Source organism: Saccoglossus kowalevskii, chromosome 6, assembly GCF_978046115.1.
Source record: "Saccoglossus kowalevskii chromosome 6, keSacKowa6.1, whole genome shotgun sequence".
Lineage (NCBI taxonomy): Eukaryota > Metazoa > Hemichordata > Enteropneusta > Harrimaniidae > Saccoglossus > Saccoglossus kowalevskii.
In genome coordinates this window covers 10398913-10420147 of record NC_140646.1, presented here as the reverse complement: position 1 = coordinate 10420147, position 21235 = coordinate 10398913, and the positions used below count along the sequence as shown (strand labels likewise).

Genomic DNA, 21235 nt, shown 5'->3' with positions numbered 1-21235 from the left:
GCAATCAAGTCTTATCGTTATGTTTTATTATGATTGAGACTCATTTCACTGATATCGCAGTCTTTTTTTTAATTAATAATGAATCAATTTATTGTACGGAATAGTCATGTTCAGGCTTACACGTACCAAGTATGGGCTAAGATTTAAGCTAATCTCATATATTTGCATATTGGCTATACATGTACCTAATTGTATTCACGCATGGGAAGGAACATAACAGTTAGCACAGGTTAAGGAGCATCCAAACTTCATGAAGGCATGACAATGTCATATAAATCATTATTGGATAATTATCATCTAATAAAATCTAATGAAATGTTGGCAGACCTGTATAACTTAGATGATTTTATCGATAATATCGGAAAAAACGAACTGTCCCAATAGTTGCCCAGACAGACCTGTCTAACTTAGACATTGTTAGACGATATTATTGATAATATCAGAGAAAAACGACCTGTCCCAATAGTTGCCCAGACAGACTTGTTTAACTTAGACATTTTTAGTCAATAATATTGGATAACGTTAAAAAGTGCAATGATGCACCTTCCTCCCAAACTTGTTAAGAATATACCGGAAGATCTCTTCAGTCCTTAACCAAAAATGTACATGTTAGTTCTACAGTTATAAAACTATAACAATGCAAATTCAACAAATGCAGATTGCAGAATAACAGGAAGTCTCGTCATCAATCTATTTTTTTCTTGTAATGATTTGTCATGTCAAAATAAATGGCATACCGAAATGAATAGTTTTGAATATAGTAATAAATCCTCCACATATACATTAAATACAATGGTGTTTTGGCAAAGCATCCATGCATGCTTTGTTAACCCGTCCTAAGGGTCTACCAGGTTAGATTTATCACATACTTGCCATTTCTTAGCCTGTACTAAACCTTCTCACATGAGGTAGCATTTTTGACTTCTTAGCCCATGTACTAAAAGTATATTTAATGTATACTTAAAGGCTTAACAGTATATTTAGAGAGGATTAATTATTGATTAGTATCTATTACCCAATACCTTAAAAACAAATAACATAATTAACAATAATCAAGCAGGGTTCTGTAAAAGTCACCGCACAACAGACCACATTTTTGTACTGAAAACAATTGTTAAAAAATATCTCCAGCTATAACGAAAATTCTATGCATGCTTTATAGACTTTCAAAAAGCCTTTGATAGTGTCTGGCGTAATGAATTGTTTTAAATTACTCAAAAATGAAATAAATGGCAAAATTTATAATATTTTTAAAAATATGTATTGTAATACGAAAGCATGCATTCGTTTAGAAAACACAATCACGAATATATTTGAGACAACAAAAGGTGTGTGACAAGGTTCTGTTATAAGCCCTACACTATTTAAATTTATATGTTGATGATATGAGTAAATACTTGGAAGACAGATCCCTTGATCAGGTCACACTACATAACACTAAAATTAACTCACTACTTTATGCAGATGATCTGGTGCTAATTTCAATAACAGAAAAAGGCCTACAAAATGCATTAAATAAACTGCAAGATTATTGCCAAAAATGGAAAATAGTAAATCTTGCAAAAACTAAAATTCTTGTATTCAGAAGGGGAACACTACAAAGAAATGAACAATTCTATTATCAAAATGAAAAACTTTGCTGTGTCAACTCATATAATTATCTTAGAATAATCTTTCAGTTAAATGGTAAATTTACAGAAGCTAGAGACAACCTAGCAGATAAAGCAATCAAAGCCATGTAAGCACTAAAGCAGTCTTTACCAAAAGAAACAGACTGTAAAACATACATCCATCTGTTTAATATATGTATCAAACCAATTTTACTGTATGGATCTGAAATTTGGGGAATGAAAAATATGAGTAACAATAACTGGGACAAAACTAAAACAGAAAAAGTGCATCTTAAATTCATTAAACAACTACTTGGGCTTAATAAATACACAGCGAATAGCGCATGTCGGGGTGAAATTTGAGCATTTCCATTGATAACTGAAGTGAAAATTAATATGATTAAAGTTCTGGTCCCGTGTCACAGACAAGTCACAAAATAATTATACAAAGATAGCGTTAAGCAATCAGACTTTGTCAAAAGCACAATGGGAAACATCAGTCAAAAATATCTTGAAAGATGTAGACCTCTCTAAAACATCACAACTATTACATCAAAATATTAAGGAAATTAGCAGCACTATTAAACAACAATACATAACATACTGGAGAGAGAATATGACAATTAAAAAAAAAAATGAGAACATACATTAAATTTAAAATCAATTACAATCTGGAAAGAATATGAATTTTTACATAAATCATTCATTTTAATAAATGAGCTTTCTTTGGATATAATACCTTGACTTTTTTTCTATTTTTTACGTTATCATACTTTGATATTATTTTAATCACTTATATATTTATTGCTGTAAACCAATAGAACATTTGTACTTCTAAGGATGCAATAAAGTTATTATTATTATTATTATTATTATTATTATTATTATTATTATTATTATTATTATTATTAGGTGAATACATATACTTAGTGAAAGTTATGAACTAAAATACTCCCTAGGCTCATCATGTTTGATAAACAACCGCTTCAATTTTGCATGAGACAAATCTTTCGCAAAAATCATGAATCAGTAAAAATCGGGAAATGGTGTAGCATTTCTCTGGAGTCAATCCTCAAATTATGAAAATTTTACAGTATTTTTGACCTTCGATGACAACTGTTTGCATTTTTTGAGACATTAATTAATCGATTGTCCCCCAAAATGTACCAGGATATGCAACCTTCAGGGGCATTATAAAAAAAACTATTAAATCAAAAACTGTATTTGATTAATTAGTAGTGCATACACTTATGTAAATGACAGCAATGTGTCTATGGTCAAAATAAGTCATGTTTGAATGATCCACCATCCCTCAACAGGGACTGTGAATGAATCAATATACAGTAAATGCAATTATTCGCTTACAAACAAATTGAAGATGTGCTTCTAGAGTAAATAAGAATATTGAAATATTTTGATTAGTGTATTCAAATGTAATTTGAATTTCATTTTTTCTAGTGTAATGTCAGTACACCGACTTCAGAGGGGAACAATACATGAAATGTATGTTGAAATAATGTAGTTTTGTAGTCATGGTAACGTATGAAGATGGAAGACAGCATACAAAAAAGTGCTTGTGCCAATGACAGAGGAATACTATTTTATTTTTAGGTGTTGAATAAAATTCTGAATAGTTTGATGTTTTGCTAAAGTAGTACTGGTAGTGTAGTGATCAACAGTCAATCAAATCTATAATTATATTGTATAATTCTTAGATAAATACCTGATAAGTAAATCTCCAGTGCCTGGATGTGTCGTTGAATTGATGAAATGAAGAATGACAGCGAGTACTCATTTTAGTGATTATATTCTCAAAATATTGATAGCATTTTAGCACCACTATATTGTACAATATACTTCTGAAAAACAGACCCTGTAGCAATTTAGTATGGTACAACATTGTAAACCATGCAATAAAAAAGTTTTATAGAAATCAACGTCGAATGGTACAAATCATAGAGAATTCTGGGTAATTGATAGTGCTGTGCGGTTGAGGTAGTTTGTTCCCCTACAGGGATGGAGTATCAGTCAAACACTTGATGGTGGAGAAGTACAGTTCATGTGAATGAATGAGGAAGCAGAGAATAAAATAATAACAGAATTATTCGAAGTGATTTGTAGTAATTTACAGGAGCACTCCTTCAACGATGATGTACAACATTCATTTCAGGTATTAAAACTGCAGTTATTTGAACACCAGTTGGCATTCATCATAAAGTAATTGATAAATCTTTAATTCACTAAAATTCACATTTCACTTTAACCATGTCATAAACTGAGTCCATTTTAAAGTAATTTATTTCCGCCGTGGGGGCCTTTATGACAACTGTCAGTCATCTTTTGCGCCACTAAGCTATTACTTAATATAGAATAACATGTACTTGAGTCCTGAGAGTCGCTCTTGCAATTACGAAAGTAACTTATACTATCGGTAACATGAACACGCGATGTTTGGTTTCAGAGAATACGTGAGGGTTGAAATTTAAATGGACAATTAAAGTGTAAGTCAAGGCGCTGCTTATTTGTGTGTTTTTTTAAGCATACTGATTTAAATTATGAGTGTTAAAATTGATCATTCTTAAACATGCATCTATGGCAGAGGTATTATCAACGGGCTTTTCAGTAATTATTTGAGTTAATAAACAATGCACACATATATATAACATCCATACTTTTAAAGACACTGTGACGTTTTATCTTATCTAAAGCTTGATTGAGAAGTGTTTTGTGCAGTGTGTTACAGTCTCAGGGAGTGGGGCACAGGTTTCTAGACACAAAAAACATGAGTTTTCTGGATATCAGGTTAGAACCCTATTGCACAGGACCCGTGAATGAATTCAGTGGTTTCAACACAGTTTGCTGGCAACAAGCAAGAATCTTGGATCCCCAAAAAGTTTTTCAATGAATACCCCCTCCCCTGTGTAGTCATGGATTAATTATCAGATAATATTACATCACAATGCTACACTTTAATAGGCAGTCATAGCACAGAAGGGTGTTTTTATTTAGAACAATGGGGTATACGTAGCCAATGGGAGGCAAGTATTAGAACCCTGAGGATTCTCGCAACAACAAATACATTTTAATTATTAGCACATACACATAATATTAGGCAATTGTCAAAATTCACAACATTGACTTTTCCTTTAAAATAAATAATGAATCATCCATTTTAAATTGAGCACAATAGCATGTTTCCCATTTAGCTTGCCTATGGCTGACCCAAAGTTTTTGTTTTATTGAATAAAGAAGATTAAAATTTGATTCACTTTCAAAACATCATTTTTTAGGCATCTCCTTTTTCTTTTAAATGCAGTGTCCAATATGGTGGACCTCAATGTGTTGTTTGTCCTCAGAGTTTTTGTGTATTCAATTACATAGCAAATCTTAATGAAGACGTAGCTTGCATCATCGGAATGGTGTCTTAAATCATCCTGTAGTTCTCCCAACTAATTTTAGTTGTGAGTGGTGGGGAGAGTGGACACAAATAAATTGATTTGGGATATGGTTTTTTTTGAATGGTTGAACAGAAACTCAGTGACAGTGACAAGACTTGACACTAAAATGCAACAATACCGGTAATAGTTTTGAGGAGATGGGAAAAAAGACTTTCCCTTTTTGACTCCCATGTGCGAAGCACAAAATGGGAGTCTTTGCAGTTAGTGTGTCTGTATGTATGTGTGTGTGTGTGTGTGTGTGCATGTGTGTGTGTGTGTGTGTGTGTGTGTGTGTGGGTGTGGTGTGTGTGTGTGTGTGTGTGTCCGTCTGTTCCACTGATATCTCAAGAATCGTACATCAGTTTTTAATGAAACTTGGTGCATAGATTCTCTGGGCCAATGCGCAGATTTGATTAGGTTTTGGTAAAATTCCATGCATATTAATTACCTAATTTGCATGATAATTAGCTGATTTTTAGCTGTTCCATGACTGTTCCACTGATATCTAAAGAACCGCTCATTGGATTTTAATGAAACTTGGTACATAGATGCTCTAAACTAATGCTAGGTTTTGATCAGTTTTTGGTAAAAATTACCTAATTACTAATTACCTAATTTACATAATGATTAGTCAATTTTCTCTTTTTTCACTGATATCTCAAGTTCTAATCATCACATTTCAATGAAACTTGGTACATAGATGTCATAAGACACTGCATAGACCTGATAGTTATTAGGGTAATATCAGTGCATATTAATTACCTAATTTGCATAATTAAATAATTTTCAGCTTTTGATGTTTCACGTAGTAAGCATTACATTTCAATGAAACTTGGTACATAGATCCTTTAGGACTATCCAGAAACCTGATTAGTTTTAGGGTTAATTAATTTTGCATATTTAATTAATTTTCAGCTTTCACACTATTTCTCAAGTACTACTAGTAATCATCACATTTCAATGAAACTTTGTACATGGATGCTGTAGGACAATGTACAAACCTGATTAGTTTGGGTTAAAATCTGTACATATTAATTACTAATTTGCATAATTAACCACTTTTAAGCTATCACACTGATATCTAAAGTACTAATTATTCCATTTCAATGAAACTTAGTACAAAGATGCTCTAGGACAATGTACAAACCTGATTAGTTTGGGGTTAAAATCTGTTTATATTAATTCCCTAATTAGCATAATAATTCATAATTTTTTTTGGTTCCAATCACATTTCAATAAAACTTGGTACATAGATGGTCTGTTACATTGCGCAGGCCTCATTAGTTTTACATTCAAATCTGTTCATATGAATTTTCTGATTTGCATTATTAGTTTTCAGCTTTTCCATCACTATCTCAATCAAGTACAAGTAATTTTGAATTATGTGTCTCCAATACTCTCAGCACATGGGAGTTCTTTCTAAGCTTTCTTTGGCTATAATTACCTGTTCAGTAATTATAGACATTGCTTTTCTATTCTACTTAATAATGTATTTTGCCTTTGTAGCTATGTTAGTCTAAACAGATATTGAGCTACAAATGACAACTCTGTATAGATTCTAGGCTGTATAATAGTGACAGAAATTGATTGTAACCCATTAGATTTGCAAAACCATTGCCTGCTAGAGTGGCACTCACTAGACGTCTTTTAGTTTGACAATAGTTGCATGGTCTGTTGCCTTACTCTTATAGCAGATATACATGTCATATTGTAATGCAGTACGTGCCTGCTCATTAATTGGACTTTGTCTATTAACAGATGGATTATGATGAGGCTTCCAACATATTAGAGATGTGTATGCTCTAACTCAGGGCTATATGTGCAATACTTACTGTGTTCAAGGTGAAGACATTAAACCAGAATGTGATATTTGTATGAGGCTGACATACTGACATAGTTTTTAGGGGCCCAAGCCCGAAGGGCGAGGCCCCTATTCTTATTGTCCGGTTTTTTTTTCTTTCTTTCTTTCTTCCGTAACTTTTTTCGTCAAGCCGTTTGAGAAAACTGCTGAACGGAATGGTCTGATAATGCTCTATACTGATAGTCCCTAATGTGAACTGGTGCAACATGCTTTCAGAATTTCGATTGGTCAATTAGTTTGGCAGCCATATTGGATTGAAATAAAACCGGAAGTGGCTGTTTGACCACTTTCTGAGGGTCTAGGCGTTTAGATTTTTTTATGGTATATAGTACAACTCATGTGTAATAAATATCAGCAATAAAAACTTTAGCGGTCATGTGACTTTTCCCGCCATTTTGTTTTTCCTAAAAACGGCATAAAACACTCAAAAATCTTCTTCTTCAGAACCACCAAGCAGAATGCTCTCATATGTAGTATTTAGCTTCTATATATGAATCCCATTTATGTTTGACAAAATGTTTACGATTGGTCACGTGGTTTGGCCACCATTTTGGATTTCTTCTAAACAGGAAGTAGTTTTTTACTCTGGCAACACTTGAGGGAATATTTTCAATTTTGCTTCATGGCATCTGTGTATCAAGCCCTTTCAGAAAACTAAAAAAAATTTCAGATCAGTCACATGGTTTGGCCGCCATTTTGGATTTTAAGTAAAATTGACCAAAAGTTTGGGTATTTGTTTCTCAGAGACGATTCAACCAATCTACTAGATGTTTCTATATTTACCATGCATGGCCTTAGCTGCATACGAGAAAAATAATATTATTTTGATCAGTCACGTGGTTTGGCCGCCATCTTGGATTTTGTGAAAATAGAAATTATGCAACTACATGTTTTGTATTAGTCTGATTTCTTTCAAATTTTGTATGTGCATTTGTGTCATCAGATGCATCATTTTGCCCCAATAGCACACTGTTAGGCCTCGTGGCTGGGCACCCACGGGGTGGGGGCTTCTAACCTCATTAATATGCATAACTGTTATAACTCAAGCACTGTTGTAGTTAGGATGATGAATCCTGTGTTATTATGACAACCTTGAACAAGAGATTCGATTAAAATAACAAATGACCATATATGGTCATGTGAGCTCATTAATATGCATAACTGTCATATCTCAAACACTTTTGCAGTTAGGAAGTGGAATCCTGTGTTATTATGACAACATTGAACAAAAGATTTGATTAAAATAACAGATGACCATATATAGTCACGTGAGCTCATTAATATGCGTAATCGTTATATCTCAAACACTGTTGCAGTTAGGAAGATGAATCCTGTGTCATTATGACAACGGTGAACAAGAGATTTGATTAAAATAACAGATGACCATATATGGTCATGTGAACTCATTAATATGCATAACCATTATATCTTAAACACTGTTGCAGTTAGGAAGATGAATCCTGTGTTATTATGACAACAGTGAACAAGAGATTTGATTAAAATAACAGATAACCATATATGGTCATGTGAACTCATTAATATGCATAACCATTATATCTTAAACACTGTTGCAGTTAGGAAGATGAATCCTGTGTTATTATGACAACAGTGAACAAGAGATTTGATTAAAAATAACAGATGACCATATATGGTCATGTGAACTCATTAATATGCAAGCAGTCATATCTAAAACACTGTCGCAGAGCAGGACATGTAACAAGTGTCATTATGAAGACATTGAATGAAAGATGTAACTGACATTAGAAATGGCTATATATGATTATGTAATCTCATTATTAAGAACATGGCTCATTATATATCCTGAAAACCATATTTCGATAACCAAACCAGGTAAATACATGGTACCAACTTCATTTTGACCTCATGTTACTGATAATTCAAGCTACCTGATTGTCTAACATGTGACCACATTAATTATGAAACAGAATCTTGTCAGCTTGGGCCCCGGTGACGCCGCTTGCGGCTTTAATTGCATATTGTATTTGCTATCTTAGTGATTGGGTGGACAAAGAGTCAAATTGGAATTTAGAAAAGAAATTTATTTATTAATTCCAATAATCCAATGGGTATAAAGGCTCTTTTGAAGCACATACAGTGTAGGAGAGTTATCTGATTGTCAACCACTGAGTGAATGTTTGTTATTACAGACCCCCCTCCCCCCCACCCCCAGATCTTCAAGGCCATTACTACCCAATATATATATTGTGACAATTACTGAATCAACCTATGGATGTGTTTGTGATTCCTGCAGAGAAACCTCTTTACTTGACATGATTAATCAATTCTTAACAATTAGGCAAGGTTATTGAACATTGGCTGATGTTTTTGGATGTCATTGAAATGTTAAAAAAACACAGAATTAACATAACACAAAGCATGCCATTTTGATTGTCCCCACTGTAATTGGTACTGTACTGGTTGTACATTTTTTTGCCTATACATTGTTCATTTTAGTCACAGTGGAACCGGAATGTATATATGCTTTAAACACAATTCACATTGGCAGACTAAAAACAAATATTGCACTGTAGCTCAAATTCTGTCACGCTCCATTTAAAAAGAAGAAAAAACAAGCGTGAAAAAACTTTGTGATATTGTCGAGAACGAACTTTACTCAATGAGTGAATACAGGTACAGAGTATGTAGCTAAAGGCATCAACAATGATTTAAGCCATAGTTTTGATGTAAGATTAGATAAATTACTTCACACATATTAAACCGTAGAAAAAAAACATGCCTCCTACCGAGGGATTACTAGTCATTCCTTTGGCCATGCAATGATGCATAGCAGAATTCAGGGTTATAGGTTTAATTAACATCAGGCCCTTTTAATTACGAGTAAAAACTTATCCTTCTTGTGGGGATTCACCCAGTAATTATCATTCCAGTTAAAAGGCTTCTTTCATGCTTCCCATCTTGTAACATTGCGTATATATGCTATTAAATTGTTACTATTATGCTGTATAAAAGTTAATGACTTAGCCACTAACATTGAATGGTTCATTTCATTGTTGTCGATCTGGTAATTGTATAAGTCAATTTCTCATGGCCATGAAAACAATTAAAACTAAATAACAATGTCGTAGTTGCTAGGTTATAAAGCAACAAATTATATAGATGAGAGCTCAATAGTTTTAGTCGCTGATTCAGCTTAGATGTCTTAGCGTACGTCGTTGCATTCTGTGTTGTCATTGAACTGCAGGAATTTCAAATAGTTAAGAGTTCCTTCTGAAAGCAGCTTGTTTGAATCTGCATAACATGAATTTCAGACTGCATACATGTATATTTTTTTTTTTTTTTTTTATTTAAATGGATATATTTGAATTTAGTTTGGCAATTTAAATGACAACAACCTGAATTGCATTCTGTCACTCTATGGCGTCAATACTGCTTGTTTGCTACCTCACTTTTTTTGACAAGCCTTTTCAAAATTCATTTACATTTAAAGATAAAAGTTTGTTACGTACTTTTGACGAAAATAAAATGAAGAAAATGATACTTGCCAGTTTATTTTAGCAATCTCCAGCTCCCTATGATGCTGAGTAAACTGCTTGTACAACTGTCCCTGTTGCTCATGAAAAAAACTGACTTCAATGCCGGCTCTCCATAAGCCTGCCCTCTAGTGGTGACTTGATTATAATAATTATTCTCCAATCAGCTTTAAATGGATTCTAATTATTTATAAACTAGAATATTTTTTTTACATAATTTGCAGACCATTTGATGCAAATCAATGAAATATGTTTGACCAAATCGTATTCAGTCTCAGTGTCAATCAACTGTACTTAAATGATCTTACAGTTGTACAGTCTAATTGATATTCAACCATTGATTGAACTGGCTATACCCTTTCCAACAAATTACACTGTAACAGTTGTGTTTTCTTAATTTAATTAGGATTAATACTCATTTTTAATTAGTCAGTCAATTGATAATAATGGGTTTACAAAATTAAAATAAATTGCCACAAGCGTTGACGTAATGGTTGGTATGCAAAAATACTTTGAGATACACTACAAAAGAGACTGGGATACACATGTCTGTGTTATGGTGGGTTGATTTGTGATAGTTTGCTTGCAATATAATAAAAGAAATTGTTTTGTAATATTTTTTTCATAATGTTTACCTCTTTATATGTACATAAACCTCATCATAAAACAAACTACTCTAGATGTGAAAAAAAAAGAAATCGTTTTAGTAGATGACTCACTTTCATAGAGCGGAGCTGTTTCTATAGGTGATTGTCCGTCAACAATTGCATTTTTGACTTCTTTTGGCAAATATTTATGGTAAAAAATGCTATTTTCAACTTCTTCTTAAAACTACCAGCTCAATTGTTTTGATACTTTGTATATACAATGTAGGTTACTTGGATGAACCTCTGTTAGATTTGTTCATTTTTTGAGGATATCTTCAATTTTCTATTTTTGACAAATATTTTTGGCATTTTTGGTAAAAAAATGCTATTTTCGATCCCTTCTTGAAAACTACCAGCTCAATTGCTTTGATACTTGGTATATAGGTTACTTAGGTGGACCTCTGTAAGATATGTTCATTTCGTGAAAATATCTTCAATTTCCTATTCTTGTTGAATATTTTTGTCGTTTTTGGTAAATAATGCTATTTTCGACTTCTTCTTAAAACTACCACTTCAATTGCTTTGATACTTGGTATGTAGGTTCCTTGGATGGATCTCTGTCAGAATTTGTTAATTTCAGGAGGATATCTTCAACAGAGCTATTTCGACCATCAGGTTGCTTGTTACTGATATTTCTTATGAGTGGGCTAAACCAGCATTCTTTTCACACCTATATGTTTCATTGGTTTATATTTAACTTGAAGTTCATACCTACATGTATCCCAGTCCTATTTACCTATTGAGTCACTACAAGAGGGCATTGTTTCAATCCCCAAGGCCTTGATCAAATGTTTCTCATCTCAGGGGGTTGAACACAGAACTCAAGGTCAAGCTGAACTAGATAGCAGGTTAATTGGTTCACACATGGTCTTCAACAATAGATTAAAATTAACTCTAAGTAGAACCCTGCATTTTGCTACATATGTGAACAATGCAATAGTGTGCTAGGCTGAGACGGGGGATTGTAAGATTTTATTAATTTCTTGCATATACAGGTAACTAATTCTGCCAAACTGTAAAATTAGTGATTTATTAATTTCACATAATTACTTTCTTAATAAATAAATTAATTAAAATATATAACGTACTTCCTTGATCTTTTGAAATTATTAAAATTATGTTGGAAAAAATATTCATACGCATACTGACTTAAATCATAGTCCCTCTAGAGGGTCTGTGTTTCAATAGAAAAAACATTCCAATTGAATGGAAGCAATTCAGCAGCTGCAGTACTTTATTTATTTATTATTTCAGTATCAAGAATATCTAGTTATGTACATTAATTGTGACACTACATGTACATCTGGGGAATTCTTTAACTATAATTTCTTAGATTGCAAAAAGTAGAGTGTACATGTTCAGTTTAATATGCAGTAAATTGAACGTACTGAATACTCAATTCAGAGGGTATGTAGTCTTGTTTTAGGAATAATTTTTGATGCTGTCAGTCGGGTATATAATATATTTATACATATTTCATGAATACATCATCTCTCTATGGGGAGTACAACTTTCAATAAAAGAGCGTTTTTTGTCCCGGTTTAGGTAAAATTTAAGATCATCCGTCTGTGCTTTAATATTATTGTCGTATTAACTACAATTAAGGTAGCAAGAGTATTATTTGCATACATGTTTTCATCTACCAAATGTGCTACAAAAAGACCCAATAATATTTTCAAAATCGCCATGGTTCAAGCTTTTTAAAAATGTGTTTGTTATGTCTGTATCTATGTTTTGTGAAACGTACATGACATGCTCATTTATAAAATATCACTATTTCTGAAAACAATAAATTACGCAATTGTGCTTGTGCTAAGAAGCTGGTTTTTCATGTTTCCCAGTACTAGTAGTTCAGTAGACTGTAACTGTTAATTGAATGCACCTCAACAGATGTATGCATGCATTGCGTTTTCAAGATTAACATTGTCCCCAACTAAATTATAACATGTTGAAAAAATCCTTTGAAAAATGCAAACTCCTAGAAAACATTGATGAAGTCCAGGCTATGATTTTCAAGCCTGTTTATTGACTCCAGCTGGTTGTTTTTACTTAAAAATCTCTTATAACTTTTGTAGGGCCATTGAAAGATATTAAGAAGCAATTGGAAACTTAAAGGAACTAGGCGAGCTCTAATTTGGTAAATCAGTACACAGTAACTCTATCACTGTGATCAGCAGTTGAAAATGCCAAAATTGCTTGTTTCCAAAGTGGTAGTATGACCTTGTTTCCAACATATTGATATGCAAATGACTAATCTGTGAAACAAACAAGAGCAGTGCCTATATCAACTAAGTGTTTCTATCACTCATTGCTGTAACACATTGCAGTATGCCTACATATGGCAGTCATAAACTGGTAACCTTGTGGCTGTAGGCACAGGATTGTAAAACAAAAAGCATGAGCAGATTCGTGTGGCTAAAAAAGCGTGACTGATTGACGTTCATTTTTTTTTTCTTACCTGGAGTCTATTGGCCAATCAAAAATCACAACGTGGGCATGGTCATTTTTTGGCATTTTAAATAGCTTGGTCTGCAAATACATGATAATATTGAACAGCAGATGTTTTAATGGGTGAAAAAGATGCTGACCCAAAACAAGTGTACGCAGCAATTTCTGGTCCCAGGTGATTTTCAGAAAGTTTAAAAATTTGAAATAACAGCTTAAACATTGGTTTACCAAGCTAACAAACACCAACATCTTTGAAAATAGTATGATTTGACATAATTACTGATGAAAAAATAAACATGGAATAATTCCATGTGATTTACCAAATAGCTAGTATAACCAGTACCGAAAAAATATGAATTGTTTGTACTCACTTGAACAAAAGAGATATCAACATTACCAGTGGTGGTGAATAAAGATTGCATTGTCTTGAGTTAATCTTTGAAACCTATACGCACACAGATTAAACTTGTGTTATTTATTTTTGCAGATACTAGTGAGGTTAGGTTGTCTTGCTTCTCCCTTAAAAAGATGAATTTTCACCAACTTACTGCCATTGTATGTTATTTTGACTTCAGCATTTGAAAGTACACTCTGTCAATTAAAAAAGAAACTTGAAAAACATAATTTTTAATACAAATAATAGCTTAATTGTTTTTAATAACCAATTTTAGAATATTTTTTTTTTTTATTTGGCATATACTCAATCAACGATGAATATACCGATACATGTTGTTTTATTATCAGTAAAATATATACAAATTAAATATAAATAGCAAATTTTAAAAAACAAAACAAAAAAGAATATGTTTCAACCTGAATAATGTGTCTTTTTGCTAGAAAATTGTAACCAGATCGTTATTGGCCAAAACCTATCAAACCTATACATTTGTATAGAAAGCATTGATCCTGATATTTTTCAATATATAGTACATTTTTGTGTTGACTGTGTTTGCTTTAGAATCAGAAGAAGAAGAACTAGTTGATATCATAGTCGCTATTTAAATTTTAGCAATTTGTTCAGAATCGAAAATGGCATTTTTGTGAATCTGTATTTTTATATGAATTTTTTATTTATTATTTTTATTATTATAATTCGGTCTCCGTCCATCCGTGCGTCTGTGCATCCGTGCGTCTGTGCGTCCGTGCGTCCATCCGGAGTCATATCTCAGAATCCCTTGGACCGATTCCGTTCATTCTTTGCATGTGCCTAGTACTTTATGTGAGACATATGCACATGCAGTGGTTTAGCGATTCGATTCAAAATGGCCGACTGGCAGCCATCTTATTTTTTGAAAATGTCGTATTTTGAACATGCTTTGTCAGTTTTCATTCAAATTTAGTACATAGATCATACATGTTAGGATACATGTCCTCGACCGTCCGTGAGTTCCTGAGTCTGTCCATCCGACCATGTGTACGTCCGTCCCTCAGTCTGTCCAGAGTCATATTTCAGAATCCTGCAGACCGATTCCGTTCATTCTTTGCATGTGCCTAGTACCTTATGTGGAACATATGCACATGCAATGGTTTAGCAATTCGATTCAAAATGGCCGACTGGCAGCCATCTTGTTTTTTGAAAATGTTGTATTTTGGACATGCTTTGTCAGTTGTCATTTAAACTTGGTAGATTATACATGTCCATGACGATTTATTTCGCAATTGGATCAAAGATGGTCGACTGGCAGGCATTTTTTTTTTTTTTTTTTTATGTGGTATCTTGGAGGTGCTCTGTCAGTTTTCATTCAAATTTGGCACATACATGTACTTTATACATGTTAGGATGCATGTCCATGACAATTTGTTTCAAAATCTGGTCAAAGATGGCCGAATAACGGCTGTTTTTATTTTTGGCCATATTACTACTACAAGAAACACATGTTTTGATGTAAATAAACAATCTGTTGTATACGCCACTTGGAACTTAAGTTTCAAAGACACGCTCGCTACAACCCCTCCGCTTTAATATGACGAGCACAAAGAGAACTTAATTTAACGGGGACTGTGTCATTTTCAATGACTTGTTAATTATAATTTTATTTTTTTCTTAAAGGGAAAAAACTAAATCAATGTTCATGTTTGCATATGATAACTATTTACAACATGCGTATCCACTTGATGAACTAAGACCAATTACGTGTGATGGAACAGACACATGGGGCAGGTAAGTCAGCATTTATTGACAATGGGCCATTCCAGTTTATATCTGCACACCCCCTATTGATGAGCTTGTGTGTTTACTTCATACAGGGTATAATTTCCATAGGTGTATAAGTCATACAAAGTTTTATTTCCAAATCACCATTCACCATACAGTGATGGAAATCCAAAACCATAGTTCTTACTTATGGTGTTGATGAGTTCCTTTGTGCCACCATATACAGAGTAGGATTTCCAAATATAACTGTCATATGCTAATTTACTAAGTTCAAAATTTTATATTTGATAATGGAAATCCAAACTAGTCCTGATTGACATATAGATGAGCTCATTCGTGCCACCATCCTTATCTAATTTCAGTAATAACTATTTCATACTGACCCAATTTTTTACCATATACAGTCAGAATTCCAAGTTTTTTTTAGTCATACAGTCTTGGAAATTCAACCTCATCAACCGGTATGTGGAGAGATAAACTAGGCCATATTTTATTTAGTAGCCATTTTTAGCTCCGCTGTCGACTTTGTCGAGCGGAGCTTATCATATGAGTGATTGTCCGTCGTCGTCGTTGTCGTCGTCCGTCGTCGTCGTCCGTGTCAATGTTTTACTTTTTCGACTTCTTCTTGAAAACTACAAGCCTAAATGCTTTGATACTTGGTGTATATGTACCTTGGGTAGACCTCTCTTAGGTTTGTTCATTTCATGTTGATATCTTTAATTCTCTAATTTTGGTGAATATTTTTGTCATTTTTGGTAAAAACTGATATTTTCGACTTCTTGTTAAAAACCGCAAGTCCAATTGCTTTGATACTACATATATAGGTACTACATGTGGACCTCTCTCAGATTTGTTCATTTCGTGATGATATCTTCAATTCTCTAATTTTGGTGAATATTTTTGTCATTTTTGGTAAAAACTGATATTTTCGACTTCTTGTTAAAAACCGCAAGTGCAATTGCTTTGATATTATGTATATAGGTACTACATGTGGACCTCTCTCAGATTTGTTCATTTTGTAATGATATCTTTAATTCTCTAATTTTGGTGAATATTTTTGTCATTTTTGGTAAAAACTGATATTTTCGACTTCTTGTTAAAAAGCGCAAGTGCAAATGCTTTGATATTACATATATAGGTACTACATGTGGACCTCTCTCAGATTTGTTCATTTTGTAATGATATCTTTAATTCTCTAATTTTGGTGAATATTTTTGTCATTTTTTGGTGAAAAGTGATATTTTCGACTTCTTGTTAAAAACCGCAAGTCCAATTGCTTTGATACTACATATATAGGTACTACATGTGGACCTCTCTCAGATTTGTTTATTTCGTGATGATATCTTCAATTCTTTAATTTTGGTGAATATTTTTGTCAGTTTTGGTAAAAAGTGATATTTTTGACTTCTTGTTAAAAACCGCAAGTTCGAGTGCTTTGATATTACATATATAGGTACTACATGTGGACCTCTCTCAGATTTGTTCATTTTGTGATGATATCTTCAATTCTCTAATTTTGGTGAATATTTTTGTCATTTTTGGTAAAAAGTGATATTTTCGACTTCTTGTTAAAAACCACAAGTGCAATTGCTTTGATATTACATATATAGGTACTACATGTGGACCTCTCTCAGATTTGTTCATTTTGTAATGATATCTTTAATTCTCTAATTTTGGTGAATATTTTTGTCATTTTTGGTAAAAACTGATATTTTCGACTTCTTGTAAAAAACCGCAAGTGCAAATGCTTTGATATTACATATATAGGTACTACATGTGGACCTCTCTCAGATTTGTTCATTTTGTAATGATATCTTCAATTCTCTAATTAATTTATTTTGGTGAATATTTTTGTAATTTTTGGTAAAAAGTGATATTTTCGACTTCTTGTTAAAAACTGTAAGTCCGATTGCTTTGATACTATTCATATTGTTCATTTTCTAATGATGTCTTCAGTTCTTTAATTGAAATGTGCATTGCTAACAGCGGAGCTATCTCAGCCGATAGGCTGCTTGTTTCTATACTTGTCTAGATTTCCAGATTCTGTTTCTCCATATACAGTTGGAATTCTGGGGTATTTTCCCCATCATACAGTGCTGGAAATCTGACCTCATCAACAGGGGGGGTGGTGCAGATATAAACTGGAATGGCCCAATACATTCTCTATTTTATTTTACACAAACATTATTGTGTTAGCGACCATACTGATGGGCTTTTCTGAACCAGTGATGGAGGGTAAGGGGATGGGTGGACACGTGGGATTGTGTTGCAAGGTAATTAGGTGGATGGATTGTGTTGCAGGGTAAGATGGTGAGTGGGTTGGTTCAGGTTGGAGGGTAAGAGAATGAATGGGTGGATGGAGAGTAAGATGGTGGGTGGGATTTTGAGGTTGGTAAGTTTTGTGTGGTTAGATGGATGGATAGGTGAGTGGATTTGATTGGAAGGTAAGAGGATGGATGGGCAGGTTGAATGGATGGATGGATAGGTTGAATGGATGGATGGATAGGAGGGTAGGTGGATGGATGAATAGGTGAGTGGATTGGATTTGGAAGGTAAGGGAATGGATGGACAGGTTGAATGGATGGTTGGCAGGCTGAATGGATGGATAGGAGGGTAGATTGGGTTGGCAGGTTTTGTGTGGGTATATGGGTGGATGGATGGGTTTTTGAGGTTGGCAGGTTTTGTGTGGGTAAATGGATGGAAGAAAGGATGGATGGATAGGTGAGTGGATTGGGTTGGAAGGTAAGAAGATAGATGGGCAGGTTGAATGGATAGATGGGCAGGTTGAATGGATGGATGAATAAGAGGGTAGATTAGGTTGGCAGGTTTTGTGTGGATGGATGGATGGATGGATGGATGTTTTATTGTGGTGTACATATTGTATTTTCGCTTTATCCCAAAACTGTTAAAACAACATAAATGTACATTTTGTATGATACAAAAATAATATGCACATATATACTTCACTGTAAGGGACGACGTCAAAAGATCGATGTCGGATAAAACTTATTTCCTTTAGTTTGGAGGTGGGGGGTTTTGACCTCAACAAGTTTCCATCCTACAAAAACGATTTTATTTTTTAATGAAGTCAAAAAAATCTTGGAGTATTTGTAGTTCGTTTTTTTCTATCCAATCATGGACAGAAAAAGGAAAAAAAAAAAACAGAAAAATGGTTTGGTTCGAGTGTAAATCTGTGCGTCAAATGTAAAATCTTTTTACACCCACCCGACAACCAACTGCTATGCAATACTACTATCCGATTATCAATTTGTATTTAATGGTGAATGTAGTCTGACGCCATGACCAATATTTATCAATTAAGTTTCAGTGGGGGTGGGGGGGTTGGAAAAAAACTAAAGGAATTAAGTTTTTTATCCGACATCGATCTTTTGACGTCGTCCCTAATAAGCCTTCAGTTCTTTCTTTTTCATGAGACATGATCTTGACACTAGTGTACATTGATATGGGTTATGGAGCACTTTCATTTTCATGCATGTGCTATGGTGAATGGCCAATGCAGGCTTCACATACCCTACAAATGATGCTTTCCCAGTATTGTAAAATACACCCCTATATTAGCATAGTTATAAAGACATGCATGCAATGAATAATTGCTGCATGATTCTACTGATTTTTGAAGCTTTTTATGAATTCTAAAGAAATTTGTTCATGACAAGTCACATGTTTCTTTTCACTATTGCCAGATTGCATTTCAAGGGGTAAATTTTCGAGTACAATGAATCAAGGTTGTGTGTACCAATCATTTTTTAGGGATAAAGCAGATATGAGATTGCACTCTAGTATTTTCTTTGAATGAGAGAAGATTTTGCTGAAAGAACGGGGATGGGAAAGGAAAGAGAGAGAGAGAGGGAACGGATGGGAAGGGAAAGAGAGAGAGAAAGAGAGTAAGAGGGAGGAGGGAGGGAGGCAGGAGGAAAGGGGAGAGAAGAGGGAGAGGGGGAAAGAGTGAGAAAGAGAAAGAGAGGGGGATAGGGAGGGAAAGAGAGAGAGGGGATGGGAAGTGAAAGAGAGAAAGAGAGTGAAAGGGGTGTATTATCTTGTCAAAAGAATTTATTGGGAAAATTTGACAACTTACAAAATCATGTTAAATTTGTCAGCCCAAATACACAAAAGGTCAAAAGTATAAAGACATGAACGGTCTTGATAGAAACATAAATATGAATGACTCAATAATAGTGGACTTAATGTCAGAGTGAAGATGAATACAACTTACATACGACAGCTTGAACATCCCAACTAATTACAGTGGTCAACATAAATTTGTAGACAAACCTTTTAGAACATGACTGACTCAGACTGCCAGGGTATGACACAACATGACTAATTTTAGAACTACTTTATGGTTATCTATGCTAATTATAGACATATGGCATTGTAATTATTTGTCATTGCGGCCATAACACTTGTGGATGATCAGAATTTTTTTTAGCTTATTTTTTTGATGTTAAAAAAATACATTGAAAAATTTAATGCTCATATAATAATAATATCTTTATTGCATACTCAGAAATTTTAATATCGGATAATAACGCAACCAGTATATGTGTGTAAATATATAGAAAAATTGAAGTAAAGAAGTTGACAAGACATAATTTTGTGTTGTCCAATGTTAATTGAGCCGAATACAAACAGGAACTATGACTAAATCATATATTGAGGAATATGATTGAGCCGAATACAAACAGGAACTATGACTAAATCATATATTGAGCAATATGATTGATGCATAGTTTATTAACCCTTTGGCTGCCACATATTTTCCAGCCCAAAATTCAGTTTAAATTTTCACTAGTTTTTGATCGAAAGTTTTGTTTATTCTTATCAATATTTTATGTGCGGAAGGAGCAGACTGTACACCATAATTTTGTTGCTGGTGCCAAATATGACAATGGCACTGAAGGGTTAATATATATAGCATTAAATTCTTATTACTGTAAATGCATTAAGTATTTGCTGGTTTTTAATTTTGCCTTCTTTCAGTGATGAGTGAATGTGAACATGTAAAATAACAATAGAACTCATTGTTTCCCTGCAACTTTGTGAACTTAAAACCGAGTGAAATTGTTCTAAATATCAAAATAGTAACAATAAATGGTTTTACAGTATACTGATTCAATCTGTAAAAGGTGACTACTGATAAATACCGTATACTATTGTCCTCCCCAGGATAGTGGCTAATTTGCATAATAATTAGCATTATAATTTATTCATAAACTATATTTTTTTCAGTTACTCACTAACTCTGATTGATGCTTTGGATACGCTTGCCATAATGGGCAATTACACGGAATTTCAGCGTGTTGTAAAACTGTTAATTGATGATTTAACTTTTGACAGTGATATTGAGGTGTCAGTTTTTGAAACAAACATTAGAGGTGAGTTTTTAATTTTCGTACTCTATCCTTGTAGTTGCACTTTTCCCGCTGAGTCTCACTTGTCTGACCAATTAATATAATAGTGACTCTAAAGCCAAATACATTGTGTGAAACTAAGTTATAAAAAAAAAAATATATATTTTTTTTATTAATATTTTTTTTATTAAAG

The 21235-nt window shown here is 33.4% G+C and overlaps 2 protein-coding genes across 2 annotated transcripts in view; one reads left to right on the top strand and one right to left on the bottom strand.

Annotated features, from left to right (window-relative positions):
* LOC144354714 (uncharacterized) overlaps positions 1 to 10556 on the bottom strand; it is a 90775-nt gene extending 80219 nt beyond the window's left edge. Inside the window, exon 1 of the mRNA XM_085500029.1 lies at positions 10433 to 10556. The gene's annotated coding sequence lies outside the window, so the exon portion shown is untranslated. The remainder of the gene's footprint in view (positions 1 to 10432) is intronic.
* LOC100375013 (ER degradation-enhancing alpha-mannosidase-like protein 2) overlaps positions 1 to 21235 on the top strand; it is a 198572-nt gene that overhangs the window by 92966 nt on the left and 84371 nt on the right. Inside the window, exons 2-3 of the mRNA XM_085500032.1 lie at positions 15566 to 15676; positions 20921 to 21066. Coding sequence (XP_085356158.1) covers positions 15566 to 15676; positions 20921 to 21066 — 257 coding nt within the window. The remainder of the gene's footprint in view (positions 1 to 15565; positions 15677 to 20920; positions 21067 to 21235) is intronic.